The following is a 17040-nucleotide window of genomic DNA, read 5'->3' on the forward strand; positions in this document are numbered from 1 at the left end:
ATATATTCTGTGGCAGGGCTTGATGGATTTCCTTAAAATGTAGAAGTTGGACAAACATTAGAAGCCAGGGGACATTCATTAGTATATTAACAAACGAACAGCAGGCACACCTGTTTAACATCCATATACAATGGATCAAGGGAATTAATACAAATAAGGGTGCTCACTACTAAAGCCCCATTTCCTAAGGCTACAATACAATAGTATAATACTCAAAATATAATACTACTTAGATCAGAATTGTTCTGATCGCTTCTGTTTTCAGTCAGTTTGCATATTTGCTATATATGTTTGATTATATTGATTCTGCAATATGATTGTAGTGATACCTGTTTGGTGTATTTTTGTATAATAAAGCGTTTCTTGCATTTTTAGTTGGTTGTGCTCCTCTTTTGTATTATACTGACCTATTCATTAGTGACATACTAAAGTTCTCTCATACTTGCTAATGTTTTTTTTATTTTTATTCTTTTTTCACATCATCTTCAGATGTTAATACACACAATATCTATATAGATGCATTTACACCTGAGGCAGGGAACAGCACACACATACAGATTTATTGGCTACTTAAAATCTCCTATCTTCTCAAACAAATATGGGGATTTAGTTCCACCATATGACTGTATCGTGTTAGGACCCACCAATATTGTGGTGTAGTGGTGCGCTTAAGATGGGAGACAAATTAAATAGTGCTTAATGAACTAAAATGTATTTGCTCTGTTGTAAGAGCATGATGAATATCTATCTCAAAATTAATGTTGCTTCAGATGTTCCTTTGGAGGTGACCACTGGAAGGTATAAATTTGAGGAGGTTGTTGACAGCACGGTCACTTTAGTTATAATTTTCATTTGATATTGAGCAGATATGAGCATTTAGAGTATACATGTGGTCTTTATGGCAGCACCTTTGCTGATAAATGCATTTTTGTTTAAAAATATTTTTTTAACCATGCATGCATCTATTCTTGCAAAGACAGAGGTTTTCAGGTTTCATTATTCACTCCTTAACCCTCTCCTAATAAGCAGCTATAGAGGAGATGTTTTATCCTCATGTCCTGTAGGGATGTAAGGAGATACAGCCTACTACCACAAGAACACCACAGATAGTGCAGCAAACTTGCCACCTCTTTTCTCTCCTCTAAACCACAAGTGGGGAAGATGGGCAGAACAATTAAACAGGCAAGTGCATGTAAGGGAGGTTATTTTGATCTCCCCTGACTGGTGGGGAAACCAGTCTTTGGCACAGATGCCATTTATCCCCATGGTGACCCAGCATGACCTGGATTCATCAATCCTTGCCATGTACGGTTTTAATCTTCCTTTATTGTGATATATGCACTAAAGTTTTCAGCATGTCATGATTACCTTTTATTCCAGAAGCTTGGTCCTTAAGGGGTTAAAGGTGGGCATAAGGGAAACTTTGTGAAGGATTGTTTTATTTTTCTAATTTTGGGTTGTCTTACATACGGAAAATATTGTTTCAGGCGACCCGAATTTTGTTTTTCCTGAATTAAAATGTTTGAATTTCAGAAGCCCATTATTTCATATGAGCAATGAATGCAGATGGGAGCTACAGCATTACCATGGAAAGTTCAAATTTATTGTTTAGAGTAATCTGAACTGATAAAATATCAAAATTAAGAAAGGCATTTTTCTTAATTTTGATCTTTCAGTGGTTTAGGATATAACTCACTAATTTGCTATTCTTGCGTGGTATTGCCAAAAGGATACCACATCAGCTATGTGCTAAACAGCTCTGTGTTATTGGGCATCCGTAATAGATGACAAACCCATGGAATGATAGCAAAAAGGAGTTATCTACTAAACGGCAGAAAGATGACACTTAAAAGGGCTTTAATTTTTCAGTCGTTGAGTAGATAACTCCCTAATTTGGGCCTCAATTTAATAAGCTTTTTAAATTCTTTCCTTTTTTAAAAAAAAAAAATGTATTAAACATAAAAACTGTCAAAATATTACATAACGAATACTTTTTTCATAGTAAATAACTTTAAACGTTTGTCCAGAAATATTAAATAACTTTGAAAAGTTTATAAAATAATATTAAATTGAGGCCTTCTCAAAATGAATGGATCTGACAAATTTTGTTTTGGTTCTTTTTAGATTTGTTAGTTTTCAGTTTAATTTTATTTTTCACTTTGGAAATTCGTTTGGTCTAAAATTGCAGAATTCGGACAAAATTAGTGTGTATTTGAATGCAGGATGAATTGACAATCCTCGTTTTTTTAATGTTTTCGCATTTCACCTGTTCTACATACAGATTTGCGTCAAACAGTTGACCTGATTGAGAACTCTTTCCTGTTCCTTATTAATAACAAATATCTGGTGTTTATGAAGACCTTTTAATGTTGGTGTTCCTGTTTTATCTTTCTGTGCAGTGTGAAGACTGTTTGTGCTGGCAGCACGGTGTCTGCATGGGGTTATTAGAAGATAATGTACCTGAGAAATATACCTGTTACGTTTGCCAGGATCCACCAGGTACAACGCGAGGGCTGCTTCTATTGTGTAAATGTTGGGAAAATACCTGAATTTAGAATTGTAGAACATTTGATGCCGCTATATAAAAAAATAACACATAACTGCTATTCCACACCAAATACCATGCAGTGACTACAGCTTGTGTTACTGGAGTTTTGTGTCAAAATTGGGTAGAGAAGTGTACACAAAGTTTGAGAGAAAACGCCATCATATGCAGCTAGAGAGATTTATTTTCTTCTAGTTGGTGATGTATATAGTATATTGAGCCACAGTAAGCTGAATCTTTTTCTAAACTCTTTACACATTTTAGTCAAACTCCTAATATTGAAGGAGAGTTGGTGGTTTTGTTTTTTGGTTGGTCTTTTGATTTATTTGTATTTTAACTTTTTTTGGAACGCTGTAGTCTCTGCTAAATCTGTTTAGGAGTTTAACCCCTTAAGGACTTCCCTTCTGGAATAAAAGGGAATCATGACATGTCACACATGTCATGTGTCCTTAAAGGGTTAAGGTACACAACTTGGAATTATTATTGTGAAGCCTCAGACTAAATCACAGCCACAATCTGAAACAATTTAACCCCTTAAGGACACATGACTTGTGTGACATGTCATGTTTCCCTTTTATTCCAGAAGTTTGGTCCTTAAGGGGTTAAGCAAAGTAAGATTTTCTAATTAACCCTTGCTCCAGCCAGTGAGCAAGTCAATTTCTTGCTACAAAAACAAGTTAAACAGTGCTAGCTGCTTCAATAAATTTAGTGTCACTGTCCTGAAGTTCATATGTTTGCAAGGTGCATCGCTGAACCCACATTGTGTAGTTTTTTGTTTTTTTATTTCTTCTGATACTCTAACAAAATAAAAATGGGACTTCTTTACTTTACAGGCCAGAGCCATCTAAGAACAAAATTCTTATGGGAATTGACATTGAGACCAGACAATGTCAGTAACCATACCATTGAAACTATTCAACTTTTGCTTTACCAAAATACATCAGTCTCTGCGTTATTTTAATCTGTTAGTCTGGAAGAAAATCTCAAAAATAAAAAAAATCGTAACCATAAGTACCGTATATACTCGAGTATAAGTCGACCCGAATATAAGTAGAGACCCCTAATGTTATCCCAAAAAACTGGGAAAACTTATCGAGTATAAGACTAGGGTGGGAAATGCAGCAGCTACTGGTACATTTCGAAATAAAATTAGATCCCCAAAAAATTTTATATTTATTGAATATGTATTTACAGTGTGTGTATATAATGAGTGCGGGGGCGGCATATCTTTTTTTTTTTTTTACATTTTTTTATATATATATTTTGTTATTTTAATATTCGTTAATTTTTATTATTTTATTATTTCATTTTTTATTTATATTTGTTTTCATCCCCCCTCCCTGCTTGTTAGCTGGCCAGGGAGGGGGCTCTCATTCCCTGGTGGTCCAGTGGATGGGCTGTGTAGGAGGGGGCTGGCAGGAAGCGTTTAGTTACCTTTCCTGCAGCTCCCTTCTCTCACCTCCGTTCCGGTCAGCTCCCTTCTCCTCCACTGCAAGTCTCGCAGCCGCACGGAGCGTTGCCACGGTAACCCGTGGCAACACTCTGACCCCGCGGCTCTAGTGAGATTTACAGTTGAGGAGAAGGGAGCTTACTGGAACGGAGGTGAGAGAAGGGAGCTGCAGGAAAGGTAAGTAGACGCTTCCTGACAGCCCCCAACAGGAAGCCCGGTAAGTTGCCATAATACAGACAGTGACTCAAGTATATACGGTAGTGACAGTGACAGAAAATGTGCTGAAAAACTCTACTTATACTAGAGTATATACGGTAACTAGAAACATTTAAATGGACCAACTAAGTTTGTATTTTAAAAAAAATAAATAAAAAAAAACAATGCCAAACTTGTGGCGAAAGTGACCTTGCCACTGGTTTTTGGAGGGGCCTGTTTAGGATTTTTATGGCCATAGTTCGAACTTTCGAAGTAGCCGCCATTCGAACACGTGGTGGCGGCCATCTTGTTCGCATGGACCAAATCCGCGAATAGACTTCATGGGGACTTAGCCGCAAAATGCCCTGGAACTATTTTCGGCCTGAAAACCTCGCGTTTCCCAGTCGGTCCTCCAGGGGTACTTAGCCGCGATTCTATGGAACTATTTTGGGCATGGGACCATGCCTGCTCCTGGGCCAAACTGACTTTCATAAGTTCTGAACCCCTGATCTGGGTGATTTTTGGGTATGTTGTTCACCCAGACCAGGGCTATCAGGGGATGTAACATTACATTTATGGGGATATGTTGTGTTTTGGGGTACTTATGGGACTTTATTAAATATATATATATATATATATATTTAATTTTTATTTATTTTTTCTGCCTGGAGATTATTTAGTTAATGCATTTTCTGCCTTCATTATCTCCTAGGCAGAGGGGAGGAATTGTATATACTGTATGGGATAATGCTGTTTTATTGGTTTGTTAACTTGTGTCCCTGTGCCCAACGAGGTCCACGTGGGTGTCAACCTTGTTGGAAAACTTACATAAAAGGCCAGTGTGCCTCCATTAAAATAGTTCCTGCCTACCCTCGACATCTCGTGTAGGGTAAACGGCTGTATCTACCCTGGGGATTGCTATATCATTATACTCCCCTGGGATTATAATCACTAGCTCTTTTAAGAGCTGTTCCTGCTACGCTCTCTGGAGTAGGAGAGGTTTACCCACTGGAATTTGGATCCTGGTTTTGCGTCCAGGGTGGGTGGAGGATGGTGAGTTCCCAGCCAAGCTGTAACGCTGGACGTGGGGACTACAGTGATGATGGTGTCTGGTGAGCATTAGGAGCATCGACTGACGGAGGCACCCAGTCGGGATGCCAGACGGTCTGTCACTCGAACTAAACTGCTATACTACAGAAAAAATATAACCAACTAGAACAAACTACACCAGAAATAAAAACAATAAACAAAATCACAGATCATATATACAAATCACAGATTCCTTTTTGAATACAAACCATTCAATGCAAGAATGAAAAATGGGAATTGGAACAGCCATAGGGAGACATTCATAAAATGTATTAATTAATGCTTGAATTAGTTAAAGGGACACTATAGTCACCTGAACAACTTCAGCTTAATGAGGTTGTTCAGGTGAGAACTATAGCTCCCTGCAGCCTTTCTCATGTAAACACTGTATTTTCTCAGAAAATACAGTGTTTACATTCAAAGCTAGGAACACCTCCAGTTGCAGTCAGTCAGAGTGAACCAGAGGGACTTCAGAGTTGATGGAGGCATAATATGCCTCCATCCACTCAGATCTGCTGTGGACGAGCATCCGGTGATTCAGTATCTCCTCCCACTGCATGCAGACACTGAACTTTCCTCATAGAGATTCATTGATTCAATTCATCTCTATGAGGAGATGCTGATTGGCCAGGGCTGTGTTTGAATCATTCTGGCTCTGCCCCTGATCTGCCTCCTTGTCAGTCTAAGCCAATCCTATGGGGAAGCATTGTGATTGGATCCGGCTATCACATGTCAGCAGACTGCTTGTTTTTCCTGAGTCTAACAGCATGCTGATTTACAGCTTTTGGCTTGAATACAGTAAGATTTTTTTTTTATTTTTTTTTACTATATTTATGGAGGCATGGGGGGCTAGATGGTCGTGTTAACACTATAGGGTCAGGAATACATGTAGTTGCACTGTTGACTATAGTGTCCCTTTTAAAATCTCCTGGGTAAACCAGAAATGATCTAAACAGACTCAATGTCCACCTCTGACATCCGTTTACCAGGACCAAAACTAAAAACCCAACTAAAGGAGTCATCAAAAGGGACCACATGACACAGAGCAACAGTCATTATAAAATTCATGATTTAATGACGCACTAGCCGTGCATTCTATAAATGATTAATTAGCCAGAAAACCCAGGCTCTTTCTCAGAATTAACAACGGAAATAAGCAAAAGGAGGAATAACAAAAGTTTTTTACCCATATCCAACTCCCTTTGCAACTTCTGTCTGACCATCTCAACATCCAAAACAAATGAAGTTTAACCAGCATTTCATCCTAAACTAGAAATTGTGTATCCTAAAACCTTCAGCAAAAGCAATACTTTCTTGTCTTTCTCCTTACATTGTTACTTATAAATCAGGAAGAAGACTTTCCAACTACCCAGGAGTCCATTTTTTTTTAAATTTTTTTTTTTTTGTAAATTTGATGTCTTTCGTGACTGTACCCTTTCTGGACTAGACTGAACTCTTTTCTGCATTATGCTTAATAAAACACCACAACATCACCAAGCCTAAGCTGGACCTCTTTACCTACATCAAAAAGAGAGGATAACCCTTCACAATTTAGTAATTTACCAGCATGTCCCTCATACTAGCCACCAGAAGTACCAGCTCTGCCATTTCCAGTACTGGGTTCTCTAGTAGTAGAAGCTCACTCTCTGTATCCAAGCTCGCCTCCGTAACAAGTCTTCAGCCAGCCCTTTAACTCAGCCTTGCATTTGGATAGAGCCAGGGGAGGAGGTCAGGCGCTGTCCCAGTAAATTCAGAAGACTTACAGCACAGTGTTTTCATACTTCTTGGCAGCAGGTCATGTCTTCCCTCTACTTCTTTGCGCATGTGTGCTTTTTCAGTGATGAGGACTTCAGGCCATCTTCCTTCTCATGTGGCAGTTCCATCAGTTGGCACATTCTGGCCCATGAGGTGTTGCAGTTGCTCGATAAACTCTGTAGGAATATAAGATCCGTCAGTGCTACTGTTCATGTCTACATAACAGGTTGACACGATTTTGTTTCACACCCTGCTAATATGCTTTCCCAGTTTCCCGACGTTTTGTATCTCACAGCCTGTGTCCAATCCCCAGACAGCTCCAGTCTCCTAGCAACAGCACTATCCTCCACATCTGCTTAACTGACTGGCAAAATCTGCCCAGCAACTGATTACCTTCTTCTAAACTACCACATATTAACCCCACTGTTAACCCTATCATCCATATATACATGCCACAGTGAATCAAGGTATCATACTTGCATATAGTCATAAAGTAAAACGCACATTACTTTTTTATTATAGAAGCTAGGTTATTTAAAGGGACACGATAGGCACTCAGACCACTTCAGCTCATTGAAGTGGTCTGGGTGCAATGTCCTACCAGACAGCCACTAGAGGCTCTTCTGGGAGTTTAGCAGACCCTGGGTTGCCTAAATGATGCTGGAAGTCCTCACACTCTGAGGACATCTGGCATTGGTGAAATCGCCATACGAAAGAATTGATTCAATGCTTTTTGTATGGGAAGAGCCTAATGCACTCACCGTGCCTTGGGTCCCCGCTGTCGGAGGAGACAGGGCATCGGTGCTGGAATTGGGCGAGTATAAAGGGTTTAAAACCCATTTTTATGAGGGGGGAGGGAAGACTCCAAAGGGCACTGTAGTGTTATGAATACAAATTTGTATTCATAACACTATAGAATCCCTTTAACCCCTTAAGGGCCAGTGATGGTTCATCAGACTCTCAATCCGTATAGGCTCTATGAATATATGTCTGGAGTACTTGGCATTTTTCGCAACTCTATACATCCCTGCCAATTTTTAAATTGGACATTTCGCTGCAATTTAGGATCTTAAAAGCTGGCTTGTCATGGAGTGTTTTTTTTTTTTTTCTTCCAGGTATTGGTCTTTAACTGTTTAAGTGCCTTATGACATGGATATCTGAGGTGTGGGGTTGTAACCTCTTTACCAAAAACCATCAAATGTAGTTTTGTGGCAGTCAGTCATTAAATATTCTTTGTATAACGAATATATATTTAAGGAAAAAAACCACTAGATTAAGATGACCGATCATTGGTCATAAACATGTGTGATGCAACTAGAGGAGCAGCCATCTTAGAATTGCAATCTTTTTAAAAGTGTGATAGATATGTACCTGTAATATAGCCTAAAACCTTGGTGATCTTTCTTTAAAAAAACTAAACAAAAAAGCCACAAAACTTTTTAGTATTAAAGCCTGATAAAATGTCCAATTTCTAGCTGTTCAGAATTGACCAAGTTGTAAAATATTAGAGATTCTATAGTGTTGGGAATAGAAAGTTATATTCTTATATTCCTTACACTAAAGTGCCCTCTGGTTTCCTCCTCCTCACTGTAACCGCCACTACAACGACTTTCTTGATATACGCTTCCCATAGAGATGCTTATTTATGAAGAAATGCTGATTGGTGCAGCAATGTATCGCACAGGTGCTGGCGGCTGGGTTCTATATAAATTATGAATGATACAAAATAAAAGGTGAGAACTCTTAAAGGAACACTCTAGTGGCAGTAGTCTGGGTGCAGTGGCCCTGTTTAGTTTTTGTAGAAGCTGCAACGTTTACACTGTTCTGGAGAAGGAAGTGTCTGGTGGCAGTCAGTATGACCTCCACAAGAGGTGTGACTCAAATGCTGCTGATGGGATTTGATTGGATGAGTGCAGTGTGGTGCTGCGCATTCCCACTTCCAATCCATTGGATTGCAGGAGATCGCTGCAGCCTCCAGCTCCATCTTCTGTGAAGATGTCCCACTGAAAATGAGCTAAGTATTTCTCCTTTAATAACTTCAATTTATATCCACTCCCATTGCTACGAAAAATATTAATCTATAGTCAATATAGAATGTAATGGAATGCACTGACTAGTATTGTATTATATTGCTCTTTAGAGGAGCGTTTTAATATTCATTTTTTCCTTCTCCCCCTCCTTCAGGTCAAAGGCTTAGTTTAAAGTACTGGTACGATAAAGATTGGATGAATGAAGGCCACATGCATGGATTGTCCTTTCTAGAAGAAAACTACTCCCATCAAAACGCAAAGAAGATAGTGGCCACACACCAGCTTCTAGGAGACGTGCAACGAGTGATAGAAGTTCTGCATGGACTGAGACTGAAAATTAGCATATTGCAGTGAGTAAACTTTCTGGTTTTTTTTTTTTGTTTTTTTTTGCATAACTCAGGGAATGCATAACCATTTAGATCCATATTGCACATATTTACGCATGTCCCAATGTTGCACTTTATTTTCAACAATGTTCTGTAGCAATCCATAAAACGTTAATTATGTTCAGTCCTGAAATCCTTAAAGAATAAGTCACCCACTTCATCTCAATGTTTTTGGTAAATCTAGATTTTCTAGTTTCTTTGCACAATTAAATATTGGACTGAGCTGGGGTAGTTTAAAGAGGTCACGGGAGTGGATTTTTTTTTTTTTTTTTAATATACTTGTCAACAGGACTGAAGTAGTAACCTAGTCCACTTATCTTTTATGACAAGTTACTTGTCCTTACCCATAAAATAACTTCAACTAGAGGAAGAGTCGCTAGCTGGGGGCCCTAGTATTTGTTTTTCCCAAGTCTGTGTGCGCATGTGCTGGCTATGTTTAGTGTGTGGATGTGGTGTGCTGGATTTGTGAAGAATAGGGGGGAGGAAATGTTGGCTGTGTGTAGGAAGGGGTGATGTGATCCACCAGGGGAAAAAATTCTAAATTTTTATTTTATTTTTGTCATCTCCTTACACCCATCTTTTGCTTCCTGGCTGCAGTTTCAGTAGCTTCTCTCCTTAGTCACTGGGTGTCTCCACTCACTCATGTCCAGCCTCCTGATCCTCTGCCTCCCTAACTCTGCATGGAATGTCCCTGGAGGGTTTTATAGCAACGATGACTTCGGGCTTGGGCTCCCTTCCTACTAAGGGGAAATTCTGCAAACAAGTTTGTCTGCACAAAACAAATTTAATTTGCAATGTTAAAACTTGCATACACTATTTTAATATATACAGTGCCCACAAGTCTGCATAAATGTGTTAACTGCGAACAAGCATGCTTATGCAGTGGATCGTGGGAAAAAAATAATTTTCCAAGAATATCCTAACTAAAGGTCATTCCCCTGGATATTTTAGGCACTGGATTTGTTAGCTGTACTTGAGTACTACTTTGACTTGTATTATATTTATGAATTTAACTTAAATCAAAGTAGTACTTAAGTACAGCCAACAAATACCCAGTGCCTAAAATATCCACTTGGCATTGGTGAGTGAAATTTGAGCCCTGGCAAGTAGACATTCACCCTTGCTGAGTGTACCATGGACCCTCTAAGCTTGCAGTGGCGAGTCACTTAGCGCCTAACTAGTAGTGCAGGACTTGAAATTTTGTACCCTGTTAAATTAATATAAGTGACATCTTCCTGTTTTTAATCAGAAGCAAAGAACATCCGGACTTAAAGTTCTGGGGCCAGCCATGGAAGCATGTGCTTAATGAAAAGTGCTACATGAGACGCAACCTTGAAGAGAAATCTTGTAAAGAAGACACAACCAATTACAGGACTTACAATGGGGCAGTTGATAAGCCATCACCCATTCCTTCTGTGGAGGAATCCTATATAACCAGTGAACACTGTTACCAAAAACCTCGGACCTATTATCCTGCAGTAGAACAGAGATTAGTTGTGGAAACACGGAATTCAACTTTAGATGCTGGGGTGGAACGGATAAGACAAAGCAGGGAAGACTCGCTGGCTGAAAGACTTGGGTGGGAGTTGGACAGAGAACTGATCAAGACTGAGAGTGAATCAAAACATAACTACTGTAAGGTGCGTGTTCAACACTTAAACAAGTTATTCATAACCCACTGGGCTATGACCCAAAAACGGGTCTGTTTTCTAGTTTGTGGTCCTCAATGTATGTACATTATATTCATCAGGTTACAAACAACTGCTAACTCAAATCATAAGCGCAGTGGTGTGCTCACAATTCCTTTGTAATTCTGATATTCTGGATGATATCCTCAAATAAAAGCAGAAAAGAGAGATGTGGACTCCTCGTATATCCAAACATACACTGCAGATCATATTACCAATATGTAACTGCTCACCTTGGCTAAAGCCCACAATACCTGGCTCTAGGTGTATCTTGCCAAATGCCTATTAAGGGGACACAACCCTTCTTTGAAGCAGATGATGTTAAACCGCTCAGAGGACAGGAAAATAATTTATTTCAGATCATTAAAATGTATTTAAAAACCAAAGTCCAAATAGACCAGTCCTCAAGCTTTGTTACTTTGAACTTGAACAATATGTGGGCACCAGGGGACTCTTGCCACCATAGCCACTACAGTGCTCTGTAGTGGTTATGGTGCTTGGATTGTTACTTAAAAATTAAATGTATTTCTATTTTCATTTTATAGAGACAATAGATTTAAAATTAAGGTGTTTAGAAAAAAAGAAAAAACACCTTAGAGTCTAAGGTGTTTATTTCCCCTTTTTCCAAACACCTTAGACACACCCAGGTAATCCCCAAATCCTGGACTGGTAGGGGGTCCTGAGGACTGGGTTGAGAACTCCTGCTTTAGAGGAACAATAGAGCCTGCTGTAGTAGTGCCATGGCATCCTTCCATAATTATTTGTTAAATGGTTTTGATGTGGCGCAGGTGCCACAGGTAAAATTTCCTGTTGATGTCTTCACTGAGCTAAACCATTCTGAAACCAGAACATGTTTGTTTACTGTGAGAGCTTAGTTGACTTACTCAGTAAGTGCCTTGAACAGCCCTGCTTAGCGGAGTGGAGCTAACCAAATAGTCTTGCAAGGTGTATTCGAAAGCCCTTTATTAACTTTGTGTATGATTTTTAAATGTATTTGCGTAAGCCCTTTCAACAGTGCATTTTTCTATCCAGAAATCTACATAACTGTTTAAATTCTATTCAATGTATATTATTCAAAATCTATGAAACCTAACATCCTATTTCCTTACATCATTTAACTGCTAATAGACCTCAAGCATAAACATGTTTGAGTGGCATATCGATCTCGACATTACATGAGTGGCATATCGACCTCGACATTAAACAGTTTGTCAAGACTGATCTATAGAGATATTACAAATTTCATGTGTATGAACAAGTTTATTTTTAAAGCCTAATAATTTCAATTCAGAACTGTAAAGGGTCTAGCAGAAAAGTCCTGCATGAAATATCAGATCTATTTCATATTTTGAAAGTAAACTACAGCTTATTGTATTTGTTCTGGTGAGTACTACAAAGATCCTGAACGGGATGATTATAAACACTGCATTTTCAGAAATAATGTTTACATGACAGCCTAGGGATACCTCCACTGGCCACTCCTCAGATGGCTACTAGAGGTGCACCTTGGGTCAGTGCTGCACAGTGTGACTGCTATTCAGTGTGTCCACCCTCTACATGGAGACACTGAACTTTACCCATAGAGATGCATTGATTTAATGCATCTCTGAGGAGATGCTGATTGGCCAGGGCTCTGTTTGACTTGTGCTGGCACTGCCCATGATCTGCCTCCTTGACAGTGTCAGCTAATCCAATGCTTTCCTATGGGAAAGCATTATGATTAGCTTGGAACACCACTTCTGATGTCAGCCAAGGAGGCCGATCAGGAGCAGAGCCATCAGCAGCAGACTGGAATAAAAGTAAGATTTTGCTATATTTAGGGCGACGAGGGGATAATAAGGTGTGCTAGATGGTGATTTAAGCACTATAAGGAAAAGACATACATATTTGTGTTCCTCTTAGAGTGTGTGTGTATAATCTATTTCTTAATACTACAGATTAATATTAAAGTGGTCTGCTCTGTAAACCCTAATCCATTAACCACTCTTTCTCAAGGTTCGAGAATGCCTGACAAAGAGGAATCCACCTCCAGAGTCTTCACAGCCTTTTGACAATGGTGATACCACAGTCAACACACAGCTACAGTGGCAACTGAACCTTCTGGCACATCTAGAGTCATTGCAGGATGAGGTCACTCACAGGATGGATTTCATAGAGAAGGAACTTGACGGTAAGCACCAGTGTGAATGTGCAATGTTTCAGTATAAAATGCTTCACATACATGTCCGGCAATTGGCCTAAATATCTCTGTAGCCGTTTTCCAGGCTAGTGGCTAATGTCAATGTTGTACAGATTGTCATTTCACAGAAGTTCATTCATCGACCATCTCAGACAATGAATGACCAGAGGGTTCTGAACTGCAGTGATGCTTGGAGTATTGTGAATCCCATTCTGCTAAATTAAATGTGCACCAAAGATGTATCTCATATGCTCCTATTTTCTCCCAATAGGGATAATTATTAGTATGTGCTATACAAAAGGACAGACAAGTTGCATGGGTTAAAATCTGAAAATGCAGAATTAATAATTCACATCAGCATATAGACACATGACAAATTGATCACAGGAATACTCCCATCACTGTACATTTCACTACTCTGTCGTCGTTATGGTGCTAGAAGTGCCCTCACACCCCACCTAAATGTATGTAGTGATGACATTAACTACAGCTTGATTACATGCAATGGGGCGCAGCTCCAAGTGAGGAGCGAAGCTGCTGCTAGGAGCCCCTGTTTGCCCCTCCATGGTTGGCTTAGAGGCAGAGAGTGGTGGAAGCTCAGGAGATTCCAGCTCTCATCTGACTGCTGAGCGTTGGGAAGCTATGCTCAGTGGACCACAAAAGTCAAACTGTTGGGAAAATTCTTAACTACTTACATTGGTGGCTTTTTTGCTTGGACTTTTGTTTTAATCTCTTGGAATACATGTAATACTTCTGATGGAATAAAATGTAGTTTTAGTGCCAAATTATAAATGATATCCATTTGTATAAAATGCAGGGTTTGAGATGATTCTGATAACGGAATCTTTTAGGCAAACCAATAAGTTTGAATGACTATCTGTTCCTGACCAAATTAGAGATGTTTAAATTGCGTATACGCAGAAGTAAATTCACACTGACACACGGAGTTCAGGTTAAAAGCACTTCAGGAAATGTATTGGCATCTGGTTAAAAAGCGGGCTTGCAAGCCCTTTTAAAGGTAGAATTACATCATTATAAAAATCAAGATACGAGCAAGAAAACACTGTCAATTGGCTAAAGGTGTAAAGTGGTTAGTCAAATGCCCTCCTTGTTGGGTGTTACGTCTTATGTCATAACTGACGTCATGACTAGCTCCTACAGGTTTCGGCTCCATTTTGCTAAGCACGAGGGAGCTTACTCGATGGGAGGGGGGCTTGGCAGCCATCCATAATGAGTGGCTGGTACGTTGATGGTTTCAAGGTTAGTATCCTTCAGTGTTCTCAAGGCCTTCTTAGCAATTATACATTCTATCAAGACTATCTGCTACAGTGTTTCATTTAATCAGAAGATTCTAGCATTTTCTGCTGACATGCTGTTTCTATGAACAAAGGAATCTTGTAAAGCTTAAACTATGAGGCCTGAGAGCTGAATATGAGAATATAGTATTAAAGGGGCCCAGTAAGGATTATATAGTTTATAAGGGGCCTAATAATGGTTATAAGTTATAAGGGGTTTAATAATTCTACAACAATTCAAGGCTACAGAAATATATGCACAAATGACTGTTTATTAGATCTACCCCAACAAGAAAATGCATAAGTCTAATTATGCATGTTCTTTCACTGGGGATAAATCTGCAAAAGCTGCAGGTATCTTGTAATGCAGCCTTTGCAAGCCATCCCCTCCTTCCCCAACACAGACTTTCTGTGGCTGTCCAATCAGACTTCCCAATGCAGCTCAATGAGAAGTCTTTGCAAGGCTGGTGCTCTGGGCAGTTGATGCCTCTCCATTTACCTCCACTGAGCTAACCAAACCAGGAAGCAACCGTAACGGTTGTCTGACCCTTTTATTTATTAAACTTGTTAAACCCCCTCTGACGGTCAAATTTTATTGACGTGCTTTTTGTAAAGTGGGGAAAAAGACACTCTTCACATATAAAGTATTTCAGCAAGCCAAGGTGCTTTAGGAATATGGAGTGTCCCTTTAAGTATACCACTTGGATCTGTATCAAATTCTAATTTGAAATGTTTTTTATTCCATTGCCGCAACAAGTCTGGGATTACTGGAAATCAAAGTGATGTGTAGACCTACCAATTTTAATTAGACCTAATTGTAGAGCAGCTTTAAATTTATTCTAAGTGTTCATAACGTTACACATAATTCTGTATAATGTGTGTAGTATTGTAGCAAGTCATAAACTTTAACTTCATGTGTTGCAGAAATATCATGGATTTGTTAAAAATATTTTTTAAATCTTTTTGTAACATGACATTTTTCTAAAAATCTGAACTTTAACTCTGTTTTTTTTGTTGTTGTAGTTTTGGAGAGCTTCTTGGACTACACAGGAGAGCTTGAGCCCCCAGAACCACTTGCACGGCTCCCACAGCTAAAGCACCGGATCAAACAACTTCTAACAGATCTTGGAAAAGTGGAGCAAATAGCGCTTTGTTGCTCAACATGAGTGTAATGAACATAATGAAAGCATCTCTATAAGACTGTAGCAAAGCCTTGGGCACTACAGCGCTTTGGGAATGGCATGCAGTTCGCATGTGCTACGAACAAAATTCTGGGCTGATGGACAGAGTTACCTGTTCCCATTGTAAATGTGCAGATATAGTTCATACAGTTTGATAATGAATGTAGTAACCGAGGCTCTTCTAACATTTTTTTTTTCTTTTTCTATCCTCCCCATGGTTGTCACAAATTGTTGCTAACGTTTTTGGTTTGTGGCATTTCTTTTGCCCTACTGGTGCCAGTGTTCTGCAGCATAATGGCCCATTTTGTCCACTTTGGGAGTATAACATTGAACAGAAAGTCGGTAAAGGATTTTTTTTTTGTTGTTTCCAAACTGACTGCAATTTGTTCACCACTATAGAATACAGCTCTGTTTTTTGTTTGTTTGTTTAATATAGCTGTAAACTCTGTTCTACTTGGTTGCTGCTTTTCTCTTTTTCTGCATACTTTTGCAAATTCAGTATTTAAGCAGCAAAAGATAGTCATGATCTTTTTCTATTTTTGTTGCTTATATGGCAGTGATAAATGTTCTACTTTTCATTGTATTCTGTTGCTGCTGTGTTTGTAGATATTCTGTTCAGAGTAGCTTGCTTGTTGTACTTGCTGTAATGGTACGCAGACACTGTCTACCAAACTAGGGCATGATTTAAAGCTAAGAATGATCTAAAACTGTTTTCTTAGAATTATTTGTAACAGATAATTTCCAAACTGTGCCTACGGAGTGAGTATATCTAAAAAAGTTCTGTATGACGTGAGGCAGGTTGTGTTTTTTTTTGTTTTTTTTTTATAAATATATAGCTCTCTAAAAAAAAGTGTTTAGGCTACCAGAGCTGGTACCAGCAGCCACTCTGGTTAACATATCAGAGGATAGATTCATAGGACCCTATTCATAATCATTCCATGACCGATCTCACACTTGCTGAAATGAATTAACATATGTGGTTTGACTCTTAGACTGGATCATTTTTTTTCCTTGTCCTTTTTGAGTTCACATTTAGTATGTCAAACATACAGCACGGTTTAATGTTTAGAAAATAATATATGTATATTTATTTTCAGTCTCTGACAAGAGGCCTAGAGCACTATAGGTTGTTAACCTCCATAACAGTGACTTGGACAAGTTCTCTCTCTTTCCAAGTTGGTATTAATTTTGTAAAATCAATGTGGCTCAGTGCTTAAAAGTGTAATAGCTGCCAAATAGCATTTGCT

At 38.9% G+C, this 17040-nt stretch overlaps 1 protein-coding gene across 5 annotated transcripts in view; it reads left to right on the top strand.

Moving 5' to 3' along the window:
• Positions 1 to 16622, top strand: part of PHF20 (PHD finger protein 20) — a 71896-nt gene extending 55274 nt beyond the window's left edge. For all 5 annotated transcript variants that reach the window (XM_063455765.1, XM_063455768.1, XM_063455766.1 and 2 more), the window contains 5 exons: positions 2400 to 2499; positions 9219 to 9414; positions 10700 to 11090; positions 13134 to 13308; positions 15636 to 16622. In XM_063455765.1, coding sequence (XP_063311835.1) covers positions 2400 to 2499; positions 9219 to 9414; positions 10700 to 11090; positions 13134 to 13308; positions 15636 to 15778 — 1005 coding nt within the window. In that variant the 3' untranslated portion in view covers positions 15779 to 16622. The remainder of the gene's footprint in view (positions 1 to 2399; positions 2500 to 9218; positions 9415 to 10699; positions 11091 to 13133; positions 13309 to 15635) is intronic.
• The last annotated feature ends 418 nt before the right edge of the window (positions 16623 to 17040 follow it).

Source organism: Pelobates fuscus, chromosome 5, assembly GCF_036172605.1.
Source record: "Pelobates fuscus isolate aPelFus1 chromosome 5, aPelFus1.pri, whole genome shotgun sequence".
NCBI lineage: Eukaryota > Metazoa > Chordata > Amphibia > Anura > Pelobatidae > Pelobates > Pelobates fuscus.